The 21,607-nt window shown below is 42.3% G+C and overlaps 1 protein-coding gene across 8 annotated transcripts in view; it reads right to left on the bottom strand.

Moving 5' to 3' along the window:
- Window positions 1-21: 21 nt before the first annotated feature.
- Window positions 22-21,607, bottom strand: part of LOC306775678 (rap1 GTPase-activating protein 1-like) — a 42,042-nt gene continuing 20,456 nt past the window's right edge. For 4 of the 8 annotated variants that reach the window (XM_079266144.1, XM_079266143.1, XM_079266137.1 and 1 more), the window contains 20 exons: window positions 20,030-20,068; window positions 19,634-19,819; window positions 19,117-19,244; window positions 15,479-15,557; window positions 15,331-15,384; window positions 15,146-15,229; window positions 14,952-15,052; window positions 14,387-14,516; window positions 11,225-11,380; window positions 10,993-11,064; window positions 10,815-10,901; window positions 10,542-10,685; window positions 5,735-5,812; window positions 4,729-4,838; window positions 3,960-4,076; window positions 3,357-3,486; window positions 2,837-2,936; window positions 2,284-2,393; window positions 1,849-1,896; window positions 22-1,693 (listed from right to left, as the gene is read on the bottom strand). In XM_079266144.1, the coding sequence (XP_079122270.1) occupies window positions 1,888-1,896; window positions 2,284-2,393; window positions 2,837-2,936; window positions 3,357-3,486; window positions 3,960-4,076; window positions 4,729-4,838; window positions 5,735-5,812; window positions 10,542-10,685; window positions 10,815-10,901; window positions 10,993-11,064; window positions 11,225-11,380; window positions 14,387-14,516; window positions 14,952-15,052; window positions 15,146-15,229; window positions 15,331-15,384; window positions 15,479-15,557; window positions 19,117-19,244; window positions 19,634-19,819; window positions 20,030-20,068 (1,914 nt within the window). In that variant the 3' untranslated portion in view covers window positions 22-1,693; window positions 1,849-1,887. The remainder of the gene's footprint in view (window positions 1,694-1,848; window positions 1,897-2,283; window positions 2,394-2,836; window positions 2,937-3,356; window positions 3,487-3,959; window positions 4,077-4,728; window positions 4,839-5,734; window positions 5,813-10,541; window positions 10,686-10,814; window positions 10,902-10,992; window positions 11,065-11,224; window positions 11,381-14,386; window positions 14,517-14,951; window positions 15,053-15,145; window positions 15,230-15,330; window positions 15,385-15,478; window positions 15,558-19,116; window positions 19,245-19,633; window positions 19,820-20,029; window positions 20,069-21,607) is intronic. The other 4 variants (XM_079266138.1, XM_079266139.1, XM_079266141.1 and 1 more) reach the window with 4 other exon arrangements.

The following is a 21,607-nucleotide window of genomic DNA, read 5'->3' as shown; positions in this document are numbered from 1 at the left end:
CAAAAACAGAAATACAATCATTTGAATCGAGCACGCAGAAGATTCTCTCCCAAGATCTCGTTGTCTGGACCGGCCGTTGGCATACAGTGCAAGCACAGTTAGATGAATGGTACCACACAGTGATGTGCTATAATAATAATAATAATAATAATACTGAGCCACAAGAGGGAGCACTTCATCTACTCAAGCATTTCCAGAGTCCAGAGAAAAATCTGATCTTTCCTCAAATCAATTTGAAAGGCTGTAATACACATGCGTGTAATTATAACCAGAAAAAGTGCATCTTTTTTATATTTGTCTGTAGAGGCAGATGCAAAATGTTGTGATTTATAGCTATTAACAGTTTGAAAACAGCATACTGTTTTTGCATTTGGTCCAGTGTCTTTAAACGCTGTCTTTAATTCAGTGTAGACAATGAATCTCAAGTGCGCTTCAGTTATATCACTGAAATAAACTCCGTGTATCAAGTCGATTCCTTCGTCACAATCTGAAAATGGGGAAAAAAGCTTTTCCGCTGTTGCTGCGGTCGGGAGTCAACACAGTATCACCATTCATTGTGGCGGACATGTATAAATAAATACGTCTGCCTAGTTTTCCATTCAAGCCAGCTGGCGACGCAGTGCCTTTTAAACACGACCCTCCCTTCAAAGCAGCTCACAATCATCAGAAAGGCAACTTCAAGACGAGTCACAGTGTAATTCATATTCAGCGAACAAATCAGGTCAAAGTAACTTTGAAAATGTAGTGCTTCGGTCACGTACATATATTACACTTTACAAATAAAGTAGGAAACTGTGGCATTTGGCTCTCTATCGACAATGTGCTGCGCTGGAGATGTTGGCTGGTTTTCTCAACAAAACACAAATCACGGGGACAACACCTCTATGTCAAGCATGGCACCAGTGTACAGAGGACAGGTTGGGTTTTTTTGGCAAGCAGATTTACACCATGCACAGTACCATTGTATACACACACATCAAATCAACAAGTGGTGTGTGACAAACAGTATTTGGAGACAAGGGTCCTAACAGCAGGATCTTGACATGTGGATTGAGGATGCAGGTTGGGGGGGGGGGGGGGGCACTACAGGAATTACGCTTTTTATTCTAATTATAAAGCTTACTGTGGATTGAATTCTTCAGAAATTCAAATAAAAAAATAGCAGATTGCATTTTTTCCGTGGTATATTTCACCCACCTATAGGGGGAAGGACAGATGCGATCACAGCCACCAACAACAGCATCACAGATGTGCCCCTCCATCAAAAACGACAGATTTACCGAAGCTGTCGTCAAACACGACAAATATCCACTGCAGAATACTCAGAACAAGAAGAATAGATCATCAGCAAAACAGACAAACGTGGCGCGGCAGGCAGGCAGCCACGCACACACACCCGGTACATCAAAGTGAAAACCCATGTACAATATCACAGTGGGATGTGAGGTGGACTCTGTTCCTTTGCTTTGAGCGTTCAAGTTCAAGGAGGGTTTCGACATAGAGCTGGAATGAGGCCGACAGGTAGGGACGTGTCCATGGAGCTGGGTGTCTTGTCACGATAGGCAGCAGATCCAACGGCAAACATACAAAGGAAGATCTGTCGGTCTCTTGATCTGGCTTCTAACTCTGCTCCTCTCCTGCGTCAGTGGTGGAGTTCACATGCCCTTGGCTCTTTTCTTCTCTTATGGGAATGCTGAGACAAAGGAGAAGACATGAGACAGACATAAAATAAAAAGAGAATCAGGGGAATGAGGGGTTCAAATGTGACATATGAAGAAAAGGAACAACAATCTTTATAGGCATCCAAACGTTAAATAGCTCCAAGATTATGTCAACATTATGTCTCACCTGAAAATGGATGTCGATGCCGTAATCAGAGGAGTGTGGCTAACAGTCCTGCACACATAAGACACATAGAAAGAAGATGGCAGTTAATACCAACACATAGAAAACCAAAAAAATCTGACTAGTGCTGATCTGTCTCGTTTGGTGGCGTGTGGTACTGATGATGGGCACCAGTGCACGCTAGTTATGAAGCATACACAAACATCATCGTATCGCCTTGTCAAATGTTAAACTAGAGACTTGACATTGTACAATATACAGCATACATACAGTTATCCTCATTGCATATCTGTAAAAGTAGTGAACATCTGGTCTTTCCACTCAATAAACGACTCAAGCAATCAACGAGGGGAAACATTCCTTCCCGTGGCCTCGTGCAACACGGAGTAAAGCCATCCGAGTGTCACCCAATGCCCGGTGACAAGCGGTTTGTCTCACCGATGAGAACTTGTGCTCCTGCGAGGGCCGCTCTGTCTTGGGCCGGCTGTCTGTCCCTTTTGGCTCCGACGTCTTCACTCCGTCCGGCTGCTGCTGAGGACGACACGCTGCTGGAAAGGAGACGACAGATGCGTGGCCGTCATGGTTAATAAACTCAAGCCCATAATGCTGCCAGCTGTAGTCTTAAGAAGGATATCCCAGCATGCAAAAGATTGAAGGATCAGAGTGAATCACCAGGGATAGAAAAAAAAAAAACTAAACATATAAATTTGTACTGCTGTTCTCTGTAAGCATTGTAAAGTTCATTAATGTAGTAAAAGAACAGTTTGCTAACACAGACTTCTGGTGTTATCAGTGAGATGAAGTGTATCATTCAAGGGTGCGTCCACATTCATTGCTCGGGAAGCGGAGGAGGTTATTCTCACATCCGCCCCATCTAGATTTGCCCCAGATAGATTATGTGAAACGGTCAACCTTTGCAAACGTGCCTGTTTTTTCACACCCTCAGGCCATCACTGACCCAGTAATATGACGCTTATTCTCCCAAACTCACCAGGATAACATGCCTGACTGGTACTGCACGCACTGTCGTCTGCCGCAGAGCTGTACACAAACGACTCTCCCTTGAGTGGCGTAATACAAGACACACTTTCCTGTAGGAGGGGAAAAGGAATTTAGAAGTATTTCCCTTTTTTTAACCAATAATATATAACAAGGAACAGCATAATCATAAACACAGCTCTAGGCTACTCCATGACTGTATTTGCATTTCTCCCTTTTTTTACCTCCTTTTTAGGTGCAAAATGGTGCAAGTGAAATAAATGGATTAATTACTATGCAATAGATTTTGTAATATATTATGTCATTATTGGAATAGAGTGAAATTCATCAAACCAGCTTAAATCCTTTGTTTTAATTGCTTTCGGTAACAGAATTACCCCCCCCCCCCCCCCCCCCCCCACAGTGAAAATGGGACAAATATTAAATATGTCATCAGCTGCCTGTTGTTTGGGCTCTGGGGAAGTGGCATGCATGTATGCACTGTCATTATTGCGTGGCACGTCTCCACCCACCAGTCCAGTGTCGTACTCCTCCTCTGCCTCGTGCTCCTCCACCACGCTGGCAAAGCTGCTGGCGTTGGAGGAGGAGCGGGAAAGGTCCTGAGCCTCGGGGATGGACGGCGCCCTGCAACACATCGCCAGACTACACACCTGGGTCACTCTGACCACACACACACCTGTGGTCTCCAGAAGCCAAATTTATTTCGGGCAGCGGAATAAAACTGGGTTTCATTTTAGTATTTATTACTTTTTCTTCCAGAAGTTAATTAATTCTTCCTCTTCATTTCACAGCACCTCGGGGTAGCACATGTGACATCAGTGTGTTTGCATCTGTGCCAGGTAGCGTAAATCTTTTAAGCTGTTCTGTAGTTGATGCAACCCTCTAAATTAGCTCTATCTAGGGCAATACTTACCAAAACTTACTATATATCACAATATTTTTAAAATAACCACAATAAACAAATGGGTTCAAGAGCAGCCTTTTAGTAAAAGCAAATTGAAGCTATATCGTGCAAATACTCTCACCATTTCTAGAAATATATCTCGTCTCATATTAGCTTTAGTTTGTGCATGTGTATCATTTATTACTGTATAAATAATCGACGTAATAGTCACCTGTTCCTGGCAGCAGGGAATTCTGGAGAGCTTTGATTGGAGGAGTTGTCTGATTTGTTTTCCTGTGAAAAGTGAGTTCCCTCCAGTGTCCTCATGGTGCTGGGTGACACCTCTCGGCTTCAGGACAGGGATGGAGATTAAAACGTGTAAATACGATACAGCACATATCACATTCATCTGAACATGCGTTGTAGTCTGAAGAAGGGGCCCTTCAATGTGTTTTTTAATGTGTATTATTGTTATAAAGCATGAAGGATATTTAAGAACGCTTACAACTATGATTATACAGTGCTTTGAACATATTATTACGCATTATAAGTGTTTACACGGCGTTGTAGACATGGGTATCATAGAAAGTGCAGCTGAGCTTGATACAGGTTGAAACATTATTGAGCATATGGATGATATTGTTTATTCTGCTGTGCCAGTATTCCCACTTAAGTTTCAGATTTCACAACAGAAAATGTGATACTACATCTGTCAGTTGTTCTGAACATTAATAAGCCTGTGCATGTTAGCATGTGCATGCACTGCACATATCCCGGGCAGCCCAATACGTCCCTGCGCTCATGAAGCACAACAAATAAAGTAAGCCATTGATAATTTGAGCCTCTTCATCAAAACTGCCGTCCAACAAGAGCTTGTCTCTTGAGAAGTGCGTCTTCTAATGGCCGACTTCCTAATTTTAACGCCTTGCTTCCATCTATTGCAACACAATTCTCTCCTCACTACCCACTCGCTGCTGATCCGCTCTGCTCCGTCCTCTCACCTCCTCTCCTGGACCTCCTGGATGTTCTCGATGCCAATGGCGCTGCTGCGACGGGAGCTGAAGGGCCCAGACTTTTTCCTGGTTGGGCTTTTCCCAGGAATGATCAATGACTGACGGTGAGCAGGAAGAGAAGAGTCAGACACACACACACACAATATGGGGGTAGTGCAACCATTACACAACCACAGCATTAACTATATGCAGTGCATGACACGGTAGGCTGCTGAAGTGGAAGATGTTCACATGTAAAAAACATGCTGCGAAATAAATGATGAAGCGATGGCTTAATACATCCTCTAATGACATGATAGTCCATGATTCTCTGGGCTTCCGGCAAGAAGTGAATTATTAATATACATATTCTCTCATTAAAAGTCTTGCCAAGCATCCTGTTTGGTTTTCTACGTGGCTTTTATTTTAAGTACTCAGGTCAGACTGTCAAGTTTATTTGTTCAAACTTCAAGATGACTGGTACATGCTTCTAATTCAAGATGCAGTATGATTCATCAATGACTGTGTAGAAGAACATACGTGGGAGTCGAGTTAACATTTTCTTTTCTGAATTTCCTACTTTTCTCTTTCAGAGTTTAAGAACACATTTAAAAGTCAAAGCACTGAATGAATGCATGAATCCGCTGCGAGGGAATAAATAACCTGAAAAATCATCTGCCTGTAAAAAACACTTTACTTTACAGGCAAGATTTATTCGATATAGTAGCTACAACATTCCTCGGTCCGAGCTGGATCAATTCTCTTTCAGCTCTTGATGCATGAATAAAAGAAGGTTAGACTACTGCATGAATGAATGAATGAATGAATGAATGCCAGAAATTAGAATTAACACCATAAATAAACAAACATGAATATCAATACGTGAAATCCTCTCACAGCCACATATTTGAACTAGAAACTACTGACTGCACACTTTATGATCACTAGACATTATGAGACAAAAGCAAAGTTAACAGCAGAGACAGTAAACAAGAAGGGAGAAATATACATGAACCTCTTCTATTGTTCCTATCCCTATGGCGCTGCCTCGGCGTCCATATTTACTGGGACTTTTCCCTGGAACAAGCAATGACTGAGCCACACAAGGCAGGGCCAGGGAAGCAGAGAGAGAGAGAGGAGATGGTAGATTGGAAAAGTAAGGGGTGGGGGGGGGGAAGAAAGGGAAAGAACACATCATGAGATCTCATGCACAGCACAAAGAATTTTAACAGCAAGGTGCATAAGAGCTTAAAAAAAAAAGAGCTTGCAGCGAGACCTGACAGGGAAGACATAAAAGATATTGAGGCAATAGAGAAGCAACAGCAGACTGGGGGCCCAGAACACAGCCGGAGATGGAGTGCCACCGAGGTAGCAGGCATGTCGGCAGTTTCTGCCCTGAGGGTTACAGGTTTGTGTTGAAGCATTTAAACAGGAGAAAAAAAGGGGCAAAGAGTGCTGACAGAATCCAAAGAGATAGTCATGAGTTTCAGAAACAAGGTCCATTTTGTCCCAATTCAAAATACTGCCAGCAACCGAATCCCAAACTGCAGTGAATATTAAAAGAAAAAAAAAAAAACATAGTTAACCCCGTCCCTGGAAGAGACACAAACAGGACGGTGTGCTCCTTCCATTGATGGAATGTGCCATGCATTCTCTGTATAGCACATAACACATGCACATAATACAACAAGGCTGCGGAAAGAGGTTGTAACGTTTACAGGAGGAAACAGTCATGACAAAAGCACAGTGCAGAGGGAGGGAGTCTGGGTAGTCATACAGCCGTTACACTGAGCTCACTTCATGACTCAGGATAGAGACTGGACTGGGGCTCACAAACAATCTCGCACCTCGCATTGACGGCCACTAACAACATCCTACATATCTAACTGTCGCTCGATGTGGTGGTGAAGAATCTCTCAACACGTGAGAATGAATGGAACGGAGAAAATTAATTATGCTGTTCATTTTACAAACAAAACAAGAAAAACAGTCAGTAGAGCTAGGGTTGGTAATCTTGAAAGAAACATCATATATTTGTACAAATTGACCTCGACAGCAATCAATAAATTAGAGGCCCTGACAAAAAAAAGAGGAAAAAACATGTGGCTGTCGTAGGACTGTAATAAGCACGTCCAATCGTTCCATTCACACTCATTGCTCGTTGTCGGAGTTTTCCATAAGCTGCTAGCTTGACAGCTGTGAATGCTGACAACAGCAATATTCGTTGTTGACATTCATTGTGATCATTTTGGGGGAGAGGCTTTGGAGGGAGGCCTGAAGGGACGGACTGTCAGAATCAGAATCAGAATCATCAGTGACTTTCACTGGAAAAGAGTTGGCAACCCTGGGCATCATTTTTTTTTTTACTATTATTGGATAATCTATCGCACACTCGCTAGTTTCTCAATATTATCAACCCTAGCTTAAATGGTAACACAAAATGAGCCGTCTATAAAAAAAAAGGCAATCAATAAAAGCCGCTTTAATGAAAAGTAAGAGTGAATTAAAAATGTCAGGAATGAAAGTAAGTGCTCCGATGATGACATACTGATGAAAGCGATACAATGTGTCACCAGGAGTTATTTGCTAAAGTGCTGCATATAAGAAAGAATAGGGGTTAGAGCAGTCTGCTTCTATCCTGCGAATGGGGTGAAATATATTGTATGTTGAATGTATGTGTTAGGCGGGCATCGTGTGAACCAAAATGGGATACTTACAATCCCTGGGTTTTTGGGGCTCTCTGCGGGATTGTGGGTGAAGCTGCCACTGTGACTAGTGGAGACTGTGTGTGACTTCTTGTTACTGAGGCCCATGGAGTCCATAGACTGGCTTCTGCTGCGGATGACCCGCTACAGAGAGAAACGAGGAGATACTGTCAGTGGATCCACTTTGATATTTTGTGGAAACGCAACACACTGACCGATGTTCAAAGCAATATATACCACATGTGTGGGACTCTACGCTCAAACTAAATTCTATTTATCCAAATTAAGTAAATTTTGAAAGTTGACCAACATGTACATGTTAGTAAATACTTTGCTAATACACAGATTGGCGTAATTTTCATTTACATTAGATATTCTCAAAATTTGGTGGTAATAGAACTTTTTAAAAATGTCAAAATAGAAAAAGCTAAAATGTAGTTACTAAAATTGACATTGGCTGAATTCCATTTAGTTGCATCAGTTTTCAGGGTCCTGGTATTGTTGCCAGAAAAAAGAGTTGGCATCGTATGTTTCTGCAAACCACGAGATACGTAGAATGTGGACGTTTTTTAATTAATACGTTTCATATCAGCCTCGTATCACACTTGCAGGAACGCACAATGTCACGTGGTTAATGGTGTTAAATGATTGGTTAGGTTTAGTCAATAAAACTACTTGGTTTAGGTTCGAAAGAACATCATAGTTTGTGTTAAAAAAATGATGTAACAACATATCATAGAAACGTATCGTAGAAACGTATCGTAGAAACGTATCGTAACAGCGTATCGTACCAGCGTACCCTAACAGCGTACCGTACCAGCGTACCGTAACAGCGTACCGTAACAGCGTACCGTACCAGCGTACCGTACCAGCGTACCGTAACAGCGTACCGTACCAGCGTACCGTAACAGCGTACCGTAACAGCGTACCGTAACAGCGTACCGTAACAGCGTACCGTAACAGAGTACCGTAACAGCGTACCGTACCAGCGTACCGTAACAGCGTACCGTACCAGCGTACCGTACCAGCGTATCGTACCAGCGTACCGTAACAGCGTACCGTAACAGCGTACCGTAACAGCGTACCGTAACAGCGTACCGTAACAGCGTATCGTAACAGCGTAACGTAACAGCGTACCGTAACAGCGTACCGTACCAGCGTACCGTAACAGCGTACCGTAACAGCGTAACGTAACAGCGTACCGTACCAGCGTACCGTAACAGCGTACCGTACCAGCGTACCGTACCAGCGTATCGTACCAGCGTACCGTAACAGCGTACCGTAACAGCGTACCGTAACAGCGTACCGTAACAGCGCATCGTAACAGCGTAACGTAACAGCGTACCGTAACAGCGTACCGTACCAGCGTACCGTACCAGCGTACCGTACCAGCGTATCGTAACAGCTTATCGTACCAGCGTATCGTAACAGCGTATCGTAACAGCGTATCGTACCAGCGTATCGTAACAAGTTATCGTAACAGCGTACCGTAACAGCGTACCGTAACAGCGTATCGTACCAGCGTAACTCATGTCAATAAGTAACCACGCTTAGTGGATTTTCTTACGTAGCGTTATGTAAAAAGCGTAACTTCAACGTTAACTTTCGGTTTCACACGTTGGTTTCTCCTGGGTGGATGTCCTGTGTTTATTTGAACCATCCACCATGACTCCCATCTGCCATCTGAGGACTGTTTCTCTCTTGAAATACTCGTTATTTCACCAAGTAACTTTCAATATGGGACACTCGATACACTGCACCACTTGCTCCGAACGTGGCAAACTGTGGTTTGCAGAAACCTACGATTCTTACATTTTTTCTGGTGACTGGGTTGCAGGTCAAATTTAAGCTGTCAAAAAGGCCTGTCACGAAATGCTTAATATGTATTATAACCACATTACATATCAAGCTGTGTTTCATGCAATGTAAAACGTTAAAAAAAATGTCAACTTTTTATAACAGCTTTGCTCCAATTGGACATTATTTTGAAACGAAGGTCAGTATGCCATATTGTCTCTATGACTACATGCTACGAGTGCTAATATGTGTGAATATTTTGGAATCAATGTGTTAAATCTCAGGACACAAATGTGTGTATATAGACATGTGTGTGTATTTGTGTGTGCACATCGTGGTTTGTGCTTACATGTGTGTATGCAGGATTATTTTTGAACACTCAGGGTTAGTGCAGGTCAACAGGCAGGAGGGAGAGGCTGCGTGAAAGAAATGTAGCTTTACAGAAGGTCAGGGAGACTGTAGGCTACGCGGTGGAGGAGGATGAAGCCGCATCTCTTATTCTACGTATATTGTGGGGTTTTGTGTTATGGGAGGGGAAGATGAGACACAGTGTGAGCAAGGAGGACAGTTAGACAGAGGCAGAGAGGGGGAGGTGGAGTGGGAGATATCTGCAGATGTAATTTGTGGAGGTTTGAGGGAGAAAGAGAAAGGCTGGAAGGTGGCTCTTGACAGAGACCAGATTTGTGGGCAGGAGTATATTTATACAGAGCTAGTGTGTGCTTGTATGGAGAATAAATGGATCTAGAGACAGAGATTGAGACAAAGGCGGTTATATTTTCTGAATTGGAAATGCAGAAAAGATGGCAGAGAACCAGTTGGTGACGCAGAGACGAGAGAAAAACAGCGAGGGGAACGCTGCCTATGGGGAGACATGGAAACTGCATCATCAAATCCCTAATGAGGGGTCATTAAATAGTTCATCAGGCACACACAATCAGAGCTCCTATACCGCCGAGCCCCGGCGGCCGGGCTACGCTCCGCCACCCTAATGGTCATTGATGGAGCACTCAGTCAGAGGAGGTGTCTTTCATACACAGCGGGACGGTCCACCCAGCCACATAAGCACACCATCGTGTGAAAACACCCCGAGTTCAGCAGCCAAGTGAGGAAATCAAATGCCACAGAGGACTGGTCCTTTGAGAAAGTGCAAATGTTCTATGCTTTGTTTTCTCATGTGTGAATACCCAGAATCCCAGCCAAGAGACAGAAAAAAGAATAAAAAGCATCATCAAAGTTTCTGCCGACATAACCATTCTCTGTCATGCATATGGAGGTTGCAGATTAACGGTGCGCCTCTCCAAATGAGGGACGCGGCTGTACCTTGAAGGATTCGAAGAAGCCTCCTCCCCCTCCGGCGGCCCCGTTCTCCAGCTTATCTTCGTCTCCCCCCAGACCCATCATGGACTGGCTGTTGATGTGCACCTCCTCGTACAGAGTCTCCAACAGGGCTGAGCGCGTGCGCTCCTGACAACAACAACAACAGTCAGCCTGCAAGTTCCCCCCCCCCCCCCCGACACACACACACACACATACACACACCATACAAGCATTCACACGTCTATAATTCAATATACATTGCAACACTCTTCTCACCTCGAGCATGGCAAACTTCTCGGCCTTGCAGCAGGCGTACTCTGCATTGATGAGCTTCGTGAAGAGGAACTCGCGGAACTCGGGCCCCTGAGGAAGGTAAATACAGAGGACAGGCGGAGAGAATGAAGGTTGATGATGTCTGCTTGGAAAGGGGAATTGAGTTTGTGTGACTGCTGACCTTTTTGAAGATGGCTGGGTCAGGCAGAGCAGGCCCGAAGAAAGGTACATCATCCCGCGCCGTCACGGACACCTGGAGGAGGAAGCAGGTGAGCACAGCCTGTGACACGCTGGGATACGTGATGCACAGACAAAAAAAAAAGCTCCCGAATAACGAAGCGAGTGAATATTGAAATGTTTTTTTTCACTATCAATACAAGTTTCTTGATACGTTAGCGGTCTTTGGAACCAACCTTGTAGGTGACATTGTCCGTGCAGGCGTTCTCCACCTGCACCACCACATACGCGTGCAGGAAGTTGGACTGGATCATGTCTGGAACGAAGGGCGTGTTCTCCTCCTGGAACATGATGGCTACAATGTCGTTGCCTATGTGCCTCTTCCTCTGCAGCTGGATGGCACAGAAAAACAAAAACTAACAACAGCGGTAACATCTCAAATGACCGGTTGGAGCATCTCAAATGCACGCCCGACACCGAATCACTTCCAGGAGGCGCACTGGAAGATTTACTGGGAATAAATATAGTCCAGGCAGAGAGGTGGGCGGGACTAAAATCCAACAGTGCTAAGGGTTTAACAGCTATTACAGCCACTTCTATTTTTATTAGCTTTATCTGAAAACTTCTTACAAAACTTAAATAAATACACATAAAATAGCTCATATGCACGCATGACACGGATGATGGTGTATACTGAAAACGATCAGAAAACCTACAGTACTCACTGACTAATAGGCCCCCATCAATCAGGTTTATTCATTTTTGTGAACTGATCCTGTAACACTAACAGGTGTTGATCCCCTGCTGTATCATGTGCTTATCTTTGTATTATTACAAGTCCCTTTACATTCTGAGATGGATGAAAAAAGGCTTGTTTCGGTGAAATCGAGACCTGTAGTGAATTTGTGTCCGCCAGGTGGGTTTGCCTCTGCCATTTCTTGTATGAAGGGTGCTATATAAATAAAGTAAATATGTATCACTGTCATTATTATTTACGTTTGATGTAGCCTAGGCCTAGATTTAGGCCTAGGCATTAAAAGGCTGTTGATGATGGGGGAAATTAATGAATCGGAAAGCCAGTACTGCAAAGTCAAACAAAAATGGATTATGATTCTGCAGATGGCTCGTTACTGCTGAATAGCTACATTTTGTTGCCAAAAAGTTGCCAAGTGTCCTTTTGCCAAAAGGACACTTGTGCACTTGGAGGACAGAGTGGCTGTGCCCAAATTTTACATTTGTATCCAAGCAATGCCTTTTAAAAGAACTTAGTGTTGCCAAGCAGTTGGGACACCTACTTCCTCTGCTTGACACCTCATAGCCTTTGGCTAGGAACTCTTATTTAGACAGCTAAGATGTTCCCATAAATATCAGAGCAGATATCCGTAGCTTTTTTGCTGTTTTTGTGAAAATTCATCAAATTAAAAATATGACAAAATATGTGTATTTAGGATTTTGCAGCAGTTGGGGCGAATATCCTGTTTGAGATGTGATAAATACTGTCCCAGAAATGTTTTCCTTTCAGCAATCAAATAAAAACATAAAGCGAGTAGATATCAGGATGTCAAAATATATTCTGCTCAGGCTCAGCGACCAAAATCATTCCAGTTGAGAGGAAGCAGATATATCAGGGTTGTATAAGCCAATAGATGCTCAGTCAAAAATATTCTCCGTGCAGATGGTCTTGGCCAATAAAGACCCAGCTCCCATGGTCCTCCTCAGTAAACACCGTGACACCTGCGCTGCAGCAGCATGAGGTGATTACCCTCCGTCAGCCATCGGGCTATTTAACACACTAAAGTGCGGACATTTAACAAAGCCACTTCACACCTGTTCGCTGCAGTGTCAGCTGGCACGGTCTCAAGGGTTGACCAACTGGGTGCACAGTTTAATACAGCGAATGTTTACCCTGGGAGTTACAGATGATTATTCTCCAGTTAGTCTGATTGATTTACAGCATATGTCTGGTAAAGACAGACTGTTTGCTCACATGAACCATCTGTTTCAGGCCCTGGCAAGTTTTATTTTTATAATATGCTCGTCATAGCAGCCAGAAACATGCCATGAAATATTATGTACACGAAATGTAGTGCTGTTGCAGATGTGAAAAACGTCCCCTTGCCAAATTTGTAGAAATCATCCAGTTCTAAACTTGGAAATCCAATTTGATCGACGTAAATGAGCCGAAAGCGAAGTCCTTTGTGGAGGAAATAGCACAACCCGACTATATTTTATGATACATCTAATGATGAAACTGTATCGCTAAGACAGCAGTGAAGGCTGAGAGTGAAACAGGACACATGTGGCTGCAGAGGCAGCCAGGTTGCTATACTGCATCATCCCTGGGCTTATTAGCACTTAAAAACGAACTCAGCCGGCGTGGGCCCGGATTGAGACACTTGACATCTGTTAATGCCGAACATCCGCTCAAATCGGATCACAGTCAATCAGATCTGGCCACATTAATTCTTCACTTTCTCCCGACTGAAATAATGGCATTATGGTTGCACTTTGCCTCCTTATCTTGAGTTCCCTCATGAATCATCCCGTGTGGGTGTTGTTTATCTCCTCTGTTTCTCGGCAATATGGACGGTCTGTGCAGGGTTGCTGTGGTAACAAAGTTCAAACCACTTGTGGCTTTAAAAAGCAGGTTTTGGACTAATGTAGCTTACTGCAACACTTCATCACAGAGATGAAAGTATTCAGACACAAACCAACAGCAGACACACTTCAATTCCAGTCGACGACACTTGTGGAAATGGTAAATGAAAAAAACGATATTTCTCAAGGACATGAAACCTGCTAATTAAAAAAATAATGTTGTTTGCTTTGCAAATGTTCTGCATATTTTAGTATACATAATAAGAAAATAAGTATAACTTACAAATACAGTTAGTCAAAGAGATCAATACCACTCTCACCATGAGCAGCCAGACAGCTTAGCACAAAGACTGAAAACAGCTCTGTCCAAAGGTAACAAAATCCGTCAACAGCATCTCTAAAGCTCATTAATTACCATGTTATTTTTTACATTTTGGTTTTAGTACAGATTAAATAAACAAGATGACATATTAGTTTGTGAGTTACGGTGCTGGTAGGCAGACTTTGTTTCCTTTTGGACAGAGTCAGCGAATCGAGCTCGCAATAGCTTCAAATTTACCATACATGACAGTCCTCGTCGAAATTTCAACAAGAATGCAAAACTTTTCCTTTAACCACCAATTTAAGCTGTTGCAGATTCAAATGATTCATCTTGCTTCATCAACATGAACTTAAAAGACCGAAATCTGGATTTTACAGCCCAGGAGTCACAAGGAGAGGCCTTTACAAATCAGTTAGTGAAGGACATTGAAAACACAAAGTAGGTACCCTGATAATTTATCATTGTACTGTTACTATACCTGCTGTGAGTCTCCCTCGGTGTAAGGCAGCTTGGTGGACACATGGAACATAATCTCCTTACTATGGAAACTTGTGTAGACGGATTCTGTCCCCGTCTGCCCGTGAGTGACATCCAGCCCGCCCCGAAACCTGAAGAAGAAAAGAGAAGGGGAGAGGAAATGTAAGGGCAGCAGCATGAAGAAGGAGAGAGGATGACAAAGGATTTTGGAGAGAAGAAATAATGAGAAGTTAAGGTGAAGAGAGGATTGAGAGGAAGACGGAGAGGAGACAAACAAAACGGTGGACAAGTGGAACATAAGCGCATGCTCTCGGAGGACCCGGCCCTTCCACGCTCATCCATCATGGAGGGAATGCCAAGGGCGCTTCTTCTGCCTGCTCAATCACAATGTCAGCAACACTGCAAATATCAGGACGTTCTAAATCGCCTCTTCAGGGGTTCATTTGAAGCCAACTCTGATCAAAAGCTTCTGACCGACATGAGGTGGAGCGTTATACGGAGAATTAAAAGCACTTAAATCTGCTGCTGAGGAAACTGAAAGAAATCAAACTGAAAAGTGCCCAAACCCTCTAAAGTCATGAAGCTCAATCCTGTGGCCCAGCAACTCCAAGAACTCGACAAAGGAAGGGCTTTCTTCCATGTTCCCGAACAGCTCCTCCTCTGATGTCTGCGTGGAAGGAGCAAAGGACATTTTCAGGAGGAGTGACACGTGACTTCAAAAGCAGAAGATCAGCAGTTGGTATCTGTGCAACACACTCACCTGGCCAAACTTTTGATAAATAACACCGAACTTGAAGTTGTTGCTGATCACATGCTCATCAAAGGTGACAATGAGCTGTGATGCCTGAGGACGAGAAAACAGAAGATTGTCAGTGAGGTTCACGGAGATGCGATGTTGGCGGATAGCAAGAGAGTTCTATTTGGAAATGAGGATTAGTGCTATACCTTTGGGTAGAGGACAGGATAAAACCGATCCACGTTGACCTCTTCACAAACAAGCTGTCGGGGAAAAAGAACATTCATCTTTTCTCACTTAAAGGCTAAAATACTTTCTTTTTTAAACAATATATTCGTTGCGATAATAAATGCCTACCTTGGCCATCTGAACCACATTGGGGAACTCGGTAAGGCAGGAAATGGGAATGACATCGTGGTAAGTTTTTAGCTTTGTGCTGGAAGACAAACAGTTTGAAAAGTTAAACCGCTCACTGTTCAAGCAATCCTTCAGTGTTTTCTTTCTTTGATGTTTAGCATTCAAATGAAGTGTCAATTCAAAGGGGACCTTTCCTTATAATTGCTTTATAATTGTTCTTAAAAAATTATAAATACTTAAATAGAAAATACATTATATTCTGTATGTAAAGTACTTTTCTGGACCCAGATAAAAACAAAAACATCAGGCATAAAAGCACATAACATTGTAGGAAGATGCAGTGACAGTGAGTTTTATGAAGTTCCTTAAAACTACGGAGACTGGGAGCAATCCTGAGTTGGAGAAAGCGCAGCAGATGGCTGTAAATAATGAAAAGTTGGGCTAAGCCCACGTGGTCTGGGCAGCTAGCAGCGGCCTCCAGCAGGTCTGCACCTGAATGAACTCCTTGCTTTTAAAGAGCAGCTCTTCCTACACACAGACCACAGTTAATGCATAATCAATTGGGCAGTCAAATAACAATCATATGTAAAAACAACAAAAACAATCTTCAATCATTATTCTAATTGTCTTAACATATAAATATTAACGCTATAAGTTGTTTAGGGGTATTTAAAAAAACACATTATTCTCTGTATTCTACTCAACATGGTACAGTCTGAGTTCCCTCTGCTATGAAGCCCATTGGAAGCTCTCACTTTCTGTTTGCCAGTTTGGATCCATGACCATATGACAAGCAGGTAATATGGATGGGAGCTCATGCAACAAACATTTGGTTGATTAAAGTTTCACACAACCAATAAATGAATTTGAATGGAACGTATTAATACATGACTTGAGTCGTTATTTAATCAACAATATGAATGATGACTGTATACATGCTGACCAGAAATTACTTGTTGAGTGTTAGCAACTTAGCATGCTATACCCTTATGTGTTTACGATGCTAACATAACTGTGCCACAGAGGCCTGTGCAGCACAACTTAGCAACGCAGCAGGGACTACAGATCCCTGCAACACTGCAGGATGGAATGAATAAAATAACTGCAGAAACTTGAATGTATCTGGTCAGTGTGCCACCTACACTGATAGGAACCAAAAAAAACAACATAAGAAGGCAAGTCCAGCTTACTTACCTTCAGTAGTAACCGAGGGTTAACTCACCACTAATGCTAAGGGGCACATCAACAATTAACGAGGTGGTTTACAGGTTACATTTAACCAAAAAAGCTCCATTCAGCACATGCACTGTGTGGTATTTGCTCACTGTGTGGAAGCTGGTTAGGAGTTAAGGGCCTTTTTTACTTAGTAAAAGTAAAAATGAAAACATACTGAATAAAAACAGGAACAAATATGTGAGGCACGAAGTCAAACGGGGTTCCCTTGGAACTGATCTTGCATTTTTCCTTTTCATTCTTACACACGGCCTACTCTTACTAGATTCACACTGCAATACAAGACCAATGTTTCTTCATTTTTCAATATACCGCTGTGAGTGTTTGCCTGAAATAGGCACAATATCTATGTAGCCGTCAAGTGCATATTCAAGACCCCTGTAGTTTCTCGTTTTAAAAGCTGAAAGCATTAAATAAGTCCCTCAGTATTTTCAGCTGACGGAGTTGACATTTGCCTGAAATCAAGGTGCCATTTAAAAATAAAAAAATATATATTATGAATTGTAGTGGTTAATCTGCCTCAGTTATAATTGTAGGCAGAAAGCTGGACAGGTGTAGCAACAGTAGCTCAGAGGAGTGTGGCTCTCATAGGTCCGACCAACCTGTGATCCTTCTGTGTGCTTGGGAATACAACAGTTTCTACAGTTTATAGATCTTTAACAGCTACATTTAAAAAAAGAGATTCTGACTGGTCATCTAGTTGTCTTACAGATGCTTTCGATGTGGACAGTGACTCTGACTACATTGAGCGGGGTGGCTGAGTCTGACTTGGGTGGTGGGGTGACTGTGGGCGGTGCCCACCTGGCGGAAAACATCAAACATCACAATGTGAAAAACGTTGTGGGCTGAGTGACTGTTGCCTCGCAACATACTCATCCACTCCATTAACAAAGAGGGAACGCAGCTACTAAAACCTGGAGTGGAACCTCTCGTCTGTCTTTAGCAGAACGTGAAGGAGTGGAGGACTTGGGTGAGTGGGCAGGTGGGAGCAGTTACACTTACATAGTGTGCTAAAAGTTGAGCACTTTGTGGCACATTTTTAAAAGTAGTTTAAACAGCGGAGCTTGAAAGTTTACGCTGTGCCACACAAACATATTTTAACACTTCTATTTATACTCACGTTATTACACAACTCCCAAACATAAATGACAAAACTATCGATTGCATGCTGGCGTGTGTTTTGTTGCGTTTCTAAGGACACTAAAGCAGGGTCTTTACAAATCTGCAATTGTCTTACTGGAAACACTTTCTATGACGCCCATAGTGCATTTTAAACTTACTTAAAACATGTTATTATCTACTTATTGCACTGTATAGTTACAGTTATAATAATTCATAAATATTTATGATGCATTATAACAATAATCATTCACTGTCACGTTTTGTAAGGATCATTGTGTAATATAATTTCCATGGTTGTAATATTTTATGCATAATAATCACTGTTATAAATTGTCATGTAACTATATGTTACTCTAAGTGGTCATTGTTTGCTTTAAGTAAATTGAATAAAACATATCATTAAATCTATGCAAGAACAACATACAAAACACGAAATTACTTTTTACTTTACTTAAAGCAAACAATTACTATTTGGAGTAACTTATAATCACATTATCAAGTTAAAAAGGTAATTGAGTGACCTGCAATTATAAAGTATTATGATACTTGACCTTGATACTTATCATTATGAATATGTACAAGTTGTTATAAGTATAATTTTACGGTGCTAGAAGCTGATTATAACATATTACAAGTAGGTGTATAATACATTGCATTAATTCATTTAGTTATTTAAACATTTAAAATAAGAAATGACATGCGATTTCTGAGGTGTTTATCGTTTGATAGCTGCATCTCACGAGACTTAAACATTGGAGGCTTGATGGAGCAGATGTCAACCAAACCAGATGTGAGGAAGCCCGTTCTGAGATTGAATTCAGACAGCAGGGTCAGGCCTCAGCGTAGCACTGCCTTTTGACAGCAATCAAGCAGGAAAATACATTTTTTAATTCAATGAGAATTCAGAATGCTCTTCTTCCTCCGTGTCATTTTTGCCTGACTTAACACAATTCTTGAGCAAAAAAACAACAACAAAAACTTAATCCATGTGGAACAGTGAAGTCATGAGTGAAATACTCTATATGGGATGCTTCTGTTTGGGAACTCTATGAGTAAATGCCAAAGAATCACTGCATTACATGGACATCTGAAGCCAGCGTTGTTGCAGGTTCAATGTGAGAAAACAGCCATAGAGAGAGAAACATAGAGAAGGAAAATGGAGGAAAGCAAAAGAACAATAGCAGAGGGCATCGCAAAGGAGAGGACTGTGATTAAGAGACAGGGACAAAAAAGCACAAATGGGAGAGAAAACAGGTCAGTTATGAAAATAATAAGAACTGTACCGAAGCATCAAGCGCAGATGCTCTTGATCCCCAATGACATCGTACTTCATGGAAAAGACCAAGTGGCCCAGGGCAGCATCCATGGTGTAATAATTAAAGTGCTCCTGGGGGCAGATAAGCAGAAGACACTTAAACGCCACGATGAATACTCCCTCAGCAACAAACAACAACAAACTGCTGTAATAAATCAGAAATGGAAGAGGGTAGAGAGAGTAACTTTCTTCTGTACTCTTAATTTAGGGAAGCAGTGTCCTTGAGGAAAAGGTGTGAAACAAGGTACTCAACTGCTTCAGTGTATGACAGATATACAGTATTTACAAGTAGGCAATTTGTTTCAATTCAATTTCAATTCAATTCAATTCATTTTGTACAGCCCGAAATTGTCTTATATCAGGCAAGTCAATTTAATAAGAAGCCCAATTGTATACGTCAAGATGCTGTACAAGACTGATTAAATCAAGATCGATGGCTGATTTGAAATGCATAAAACCAGATCCCCTTTTTTCCCCATCCTCACCTTGCCCATGAATTGCTTCCTGTAGATCTTGGCGGTGCTGTTTGTCTCCAGCTTGACATGGGAGGCAGCACAGGGCGGTTGTTCAGCCTCTGGTGGGTCTTTGAGCTCATGGTTGGTCCCTTCGATCCAGTAGCCTCCAAACTGGGGCAGCAGGATGAGTGGAAAAGGGCGAGTGCGACCAAGAACCTGACAGTGATAACAGTGATAACAGTGAAAATAATACTGATTAGTAACTAATAGTCAGCATGTCGCATTAAAACACTGCATTACTTTCATTGTTGCCGAATGTCTGCTTTGTTTGACCTGTTTAAACCTTTAGCTCTACAGTGTCTGACATCTATAAAATATTTGATGTGTTGTGTGAGTTATTTATGCAGAGAGTTACATGGCGTGTACCTCATGAACGCTGGGATAAGGGATGTAGTCCTCTTCTGTCTGCGGGGAAGGAAACAAACATGAGTCAAGCTGACAAACAGACGCTTCGAGTCACACTTACGGTTTTGGGTCTTTGAGGGGAATAACAATGGGCATACGCACTGTGACTGTATCATCCTACTTTCTCAGGGTTACTTTTCTCATCCGGCAAAAGCTTGACAGAGGCCAAATTAGAAGACTTTTCTGACAAAGGCCTGGAATTCTTCTCCAGCGAGTACATAGCTCTCTTTTTTTTGTTGGCAAGAAATGTATCCGAGGCCCACTGCCCTCAGTGTTATAATGTGCAAAAGGTGTACTGAGGTGCTGAAGCCTCACAGTACTCACACGAAAAAGACACAACACAAGCTTTCACTTGGAGAAAGGTAGGGGCTTGCTTCCTGCTGCATATGCACATGTTGGTGTGAGAGAAGCCACATTGCATGTCTTATTTTATCATCTGATAGCTGTGTTCAGTTAGTGGCTTTCCTCTGTGGTGTACGTTTTGTGACGACATGGTGCAATTTACTTTTTTGGCAAACTCACTTTCCTTCAATTGTAGATAGTCATTTTGTCAATTTCCCAAGAGTGTTCTTTTAACAACCTCAGCAGAGCTTGCCTGGCTCCATGCCAAGTTATATCGGCTGTAGCAGAAGTGAAAGCAAGAGAGCTTTTTTATACTCAACTAATTTAAGTCTTACAAGAAACACAGCCATTATTATGGGCGTGGTAGCGCAGTAGTAGAGGAAAAGACAAGAGGATCAGAATCCTGCAGAGACGGTTCTATCCATTACACCATAGAAGGATACTCTGTAGAACCTCTCATAGGGGGTTCTTGGTGGAACCTTTAAGACATTGTTCTGGGAGGAATCTCGAAGACAAAGTTCTATTAGGAAGCAAAATGTGTTCTCTTATGGGGTCTCTTAAGCTGAAGAACCCTGCATGGTTCTAGTGAGCACCTTCATTTCAAAAGTGTTAAGTCTACAAAAATGCAAACTACAAAACTACATTATAAATATTCAAAGTATTCTCATACAGCGTTTTTTTTTTAACGAAAAGTCAATTTCAGATTTTTACATGCATGCGGTCTTTTCAAATTAAACTCCAGTCTTCTCAGGAAACTCAGTTAGGTTTAGGCAACAAAACCACTTCGTTAGGTTTGAGAAAAGATCGTCGTTTGGGTTCAAATAAACACGACTTCCCGTTTCACATGGGGAACGAAAACAGCTGTATCCTGGCACCCGTCCTGTGTGTGTGTGTGTGTGTGTGCACTTCTGTGGTCTTTATACTTCCTCGTTCATGACTACGTGGAAATAAATGGTTTTATGCTCTTATTTCAGATGATTAGCATCTATTGCGCGCCCTTTCTGACTTGACCTCAGACTTCCTGGTGAAAGGATCTCCCAGTCTTCACTGCCAACCGGATTAGCCCGTCTAGGTAATCGGACAGTTTAGGATTTTGCAGCCCTATCCTGTTGAGTTCCCGAACTCAGTCGGTGAGCATCCTAAAGCCTGTCTGACAGCTGATAAGGCCAGGTTTATAACTCTGCCATTACAGATCCT

Source organism: Melanostigma gelatinosum, assembly GCF_949748355.1.
Source record: "Melanostigma gelatinosum genome assembly, chromosome: 3".
Lineage (NCBI taxonomy): Eukaryota > Metazoa > Chordata > Actinopteri > Perciformes > Zoarcidae > Melanostigma > Melanostigma gelatinosum.
Note: the sequence above shows the minus strand (reverse complement) of the source record. Positions and strands in the feature narration are given on the sequence as shown.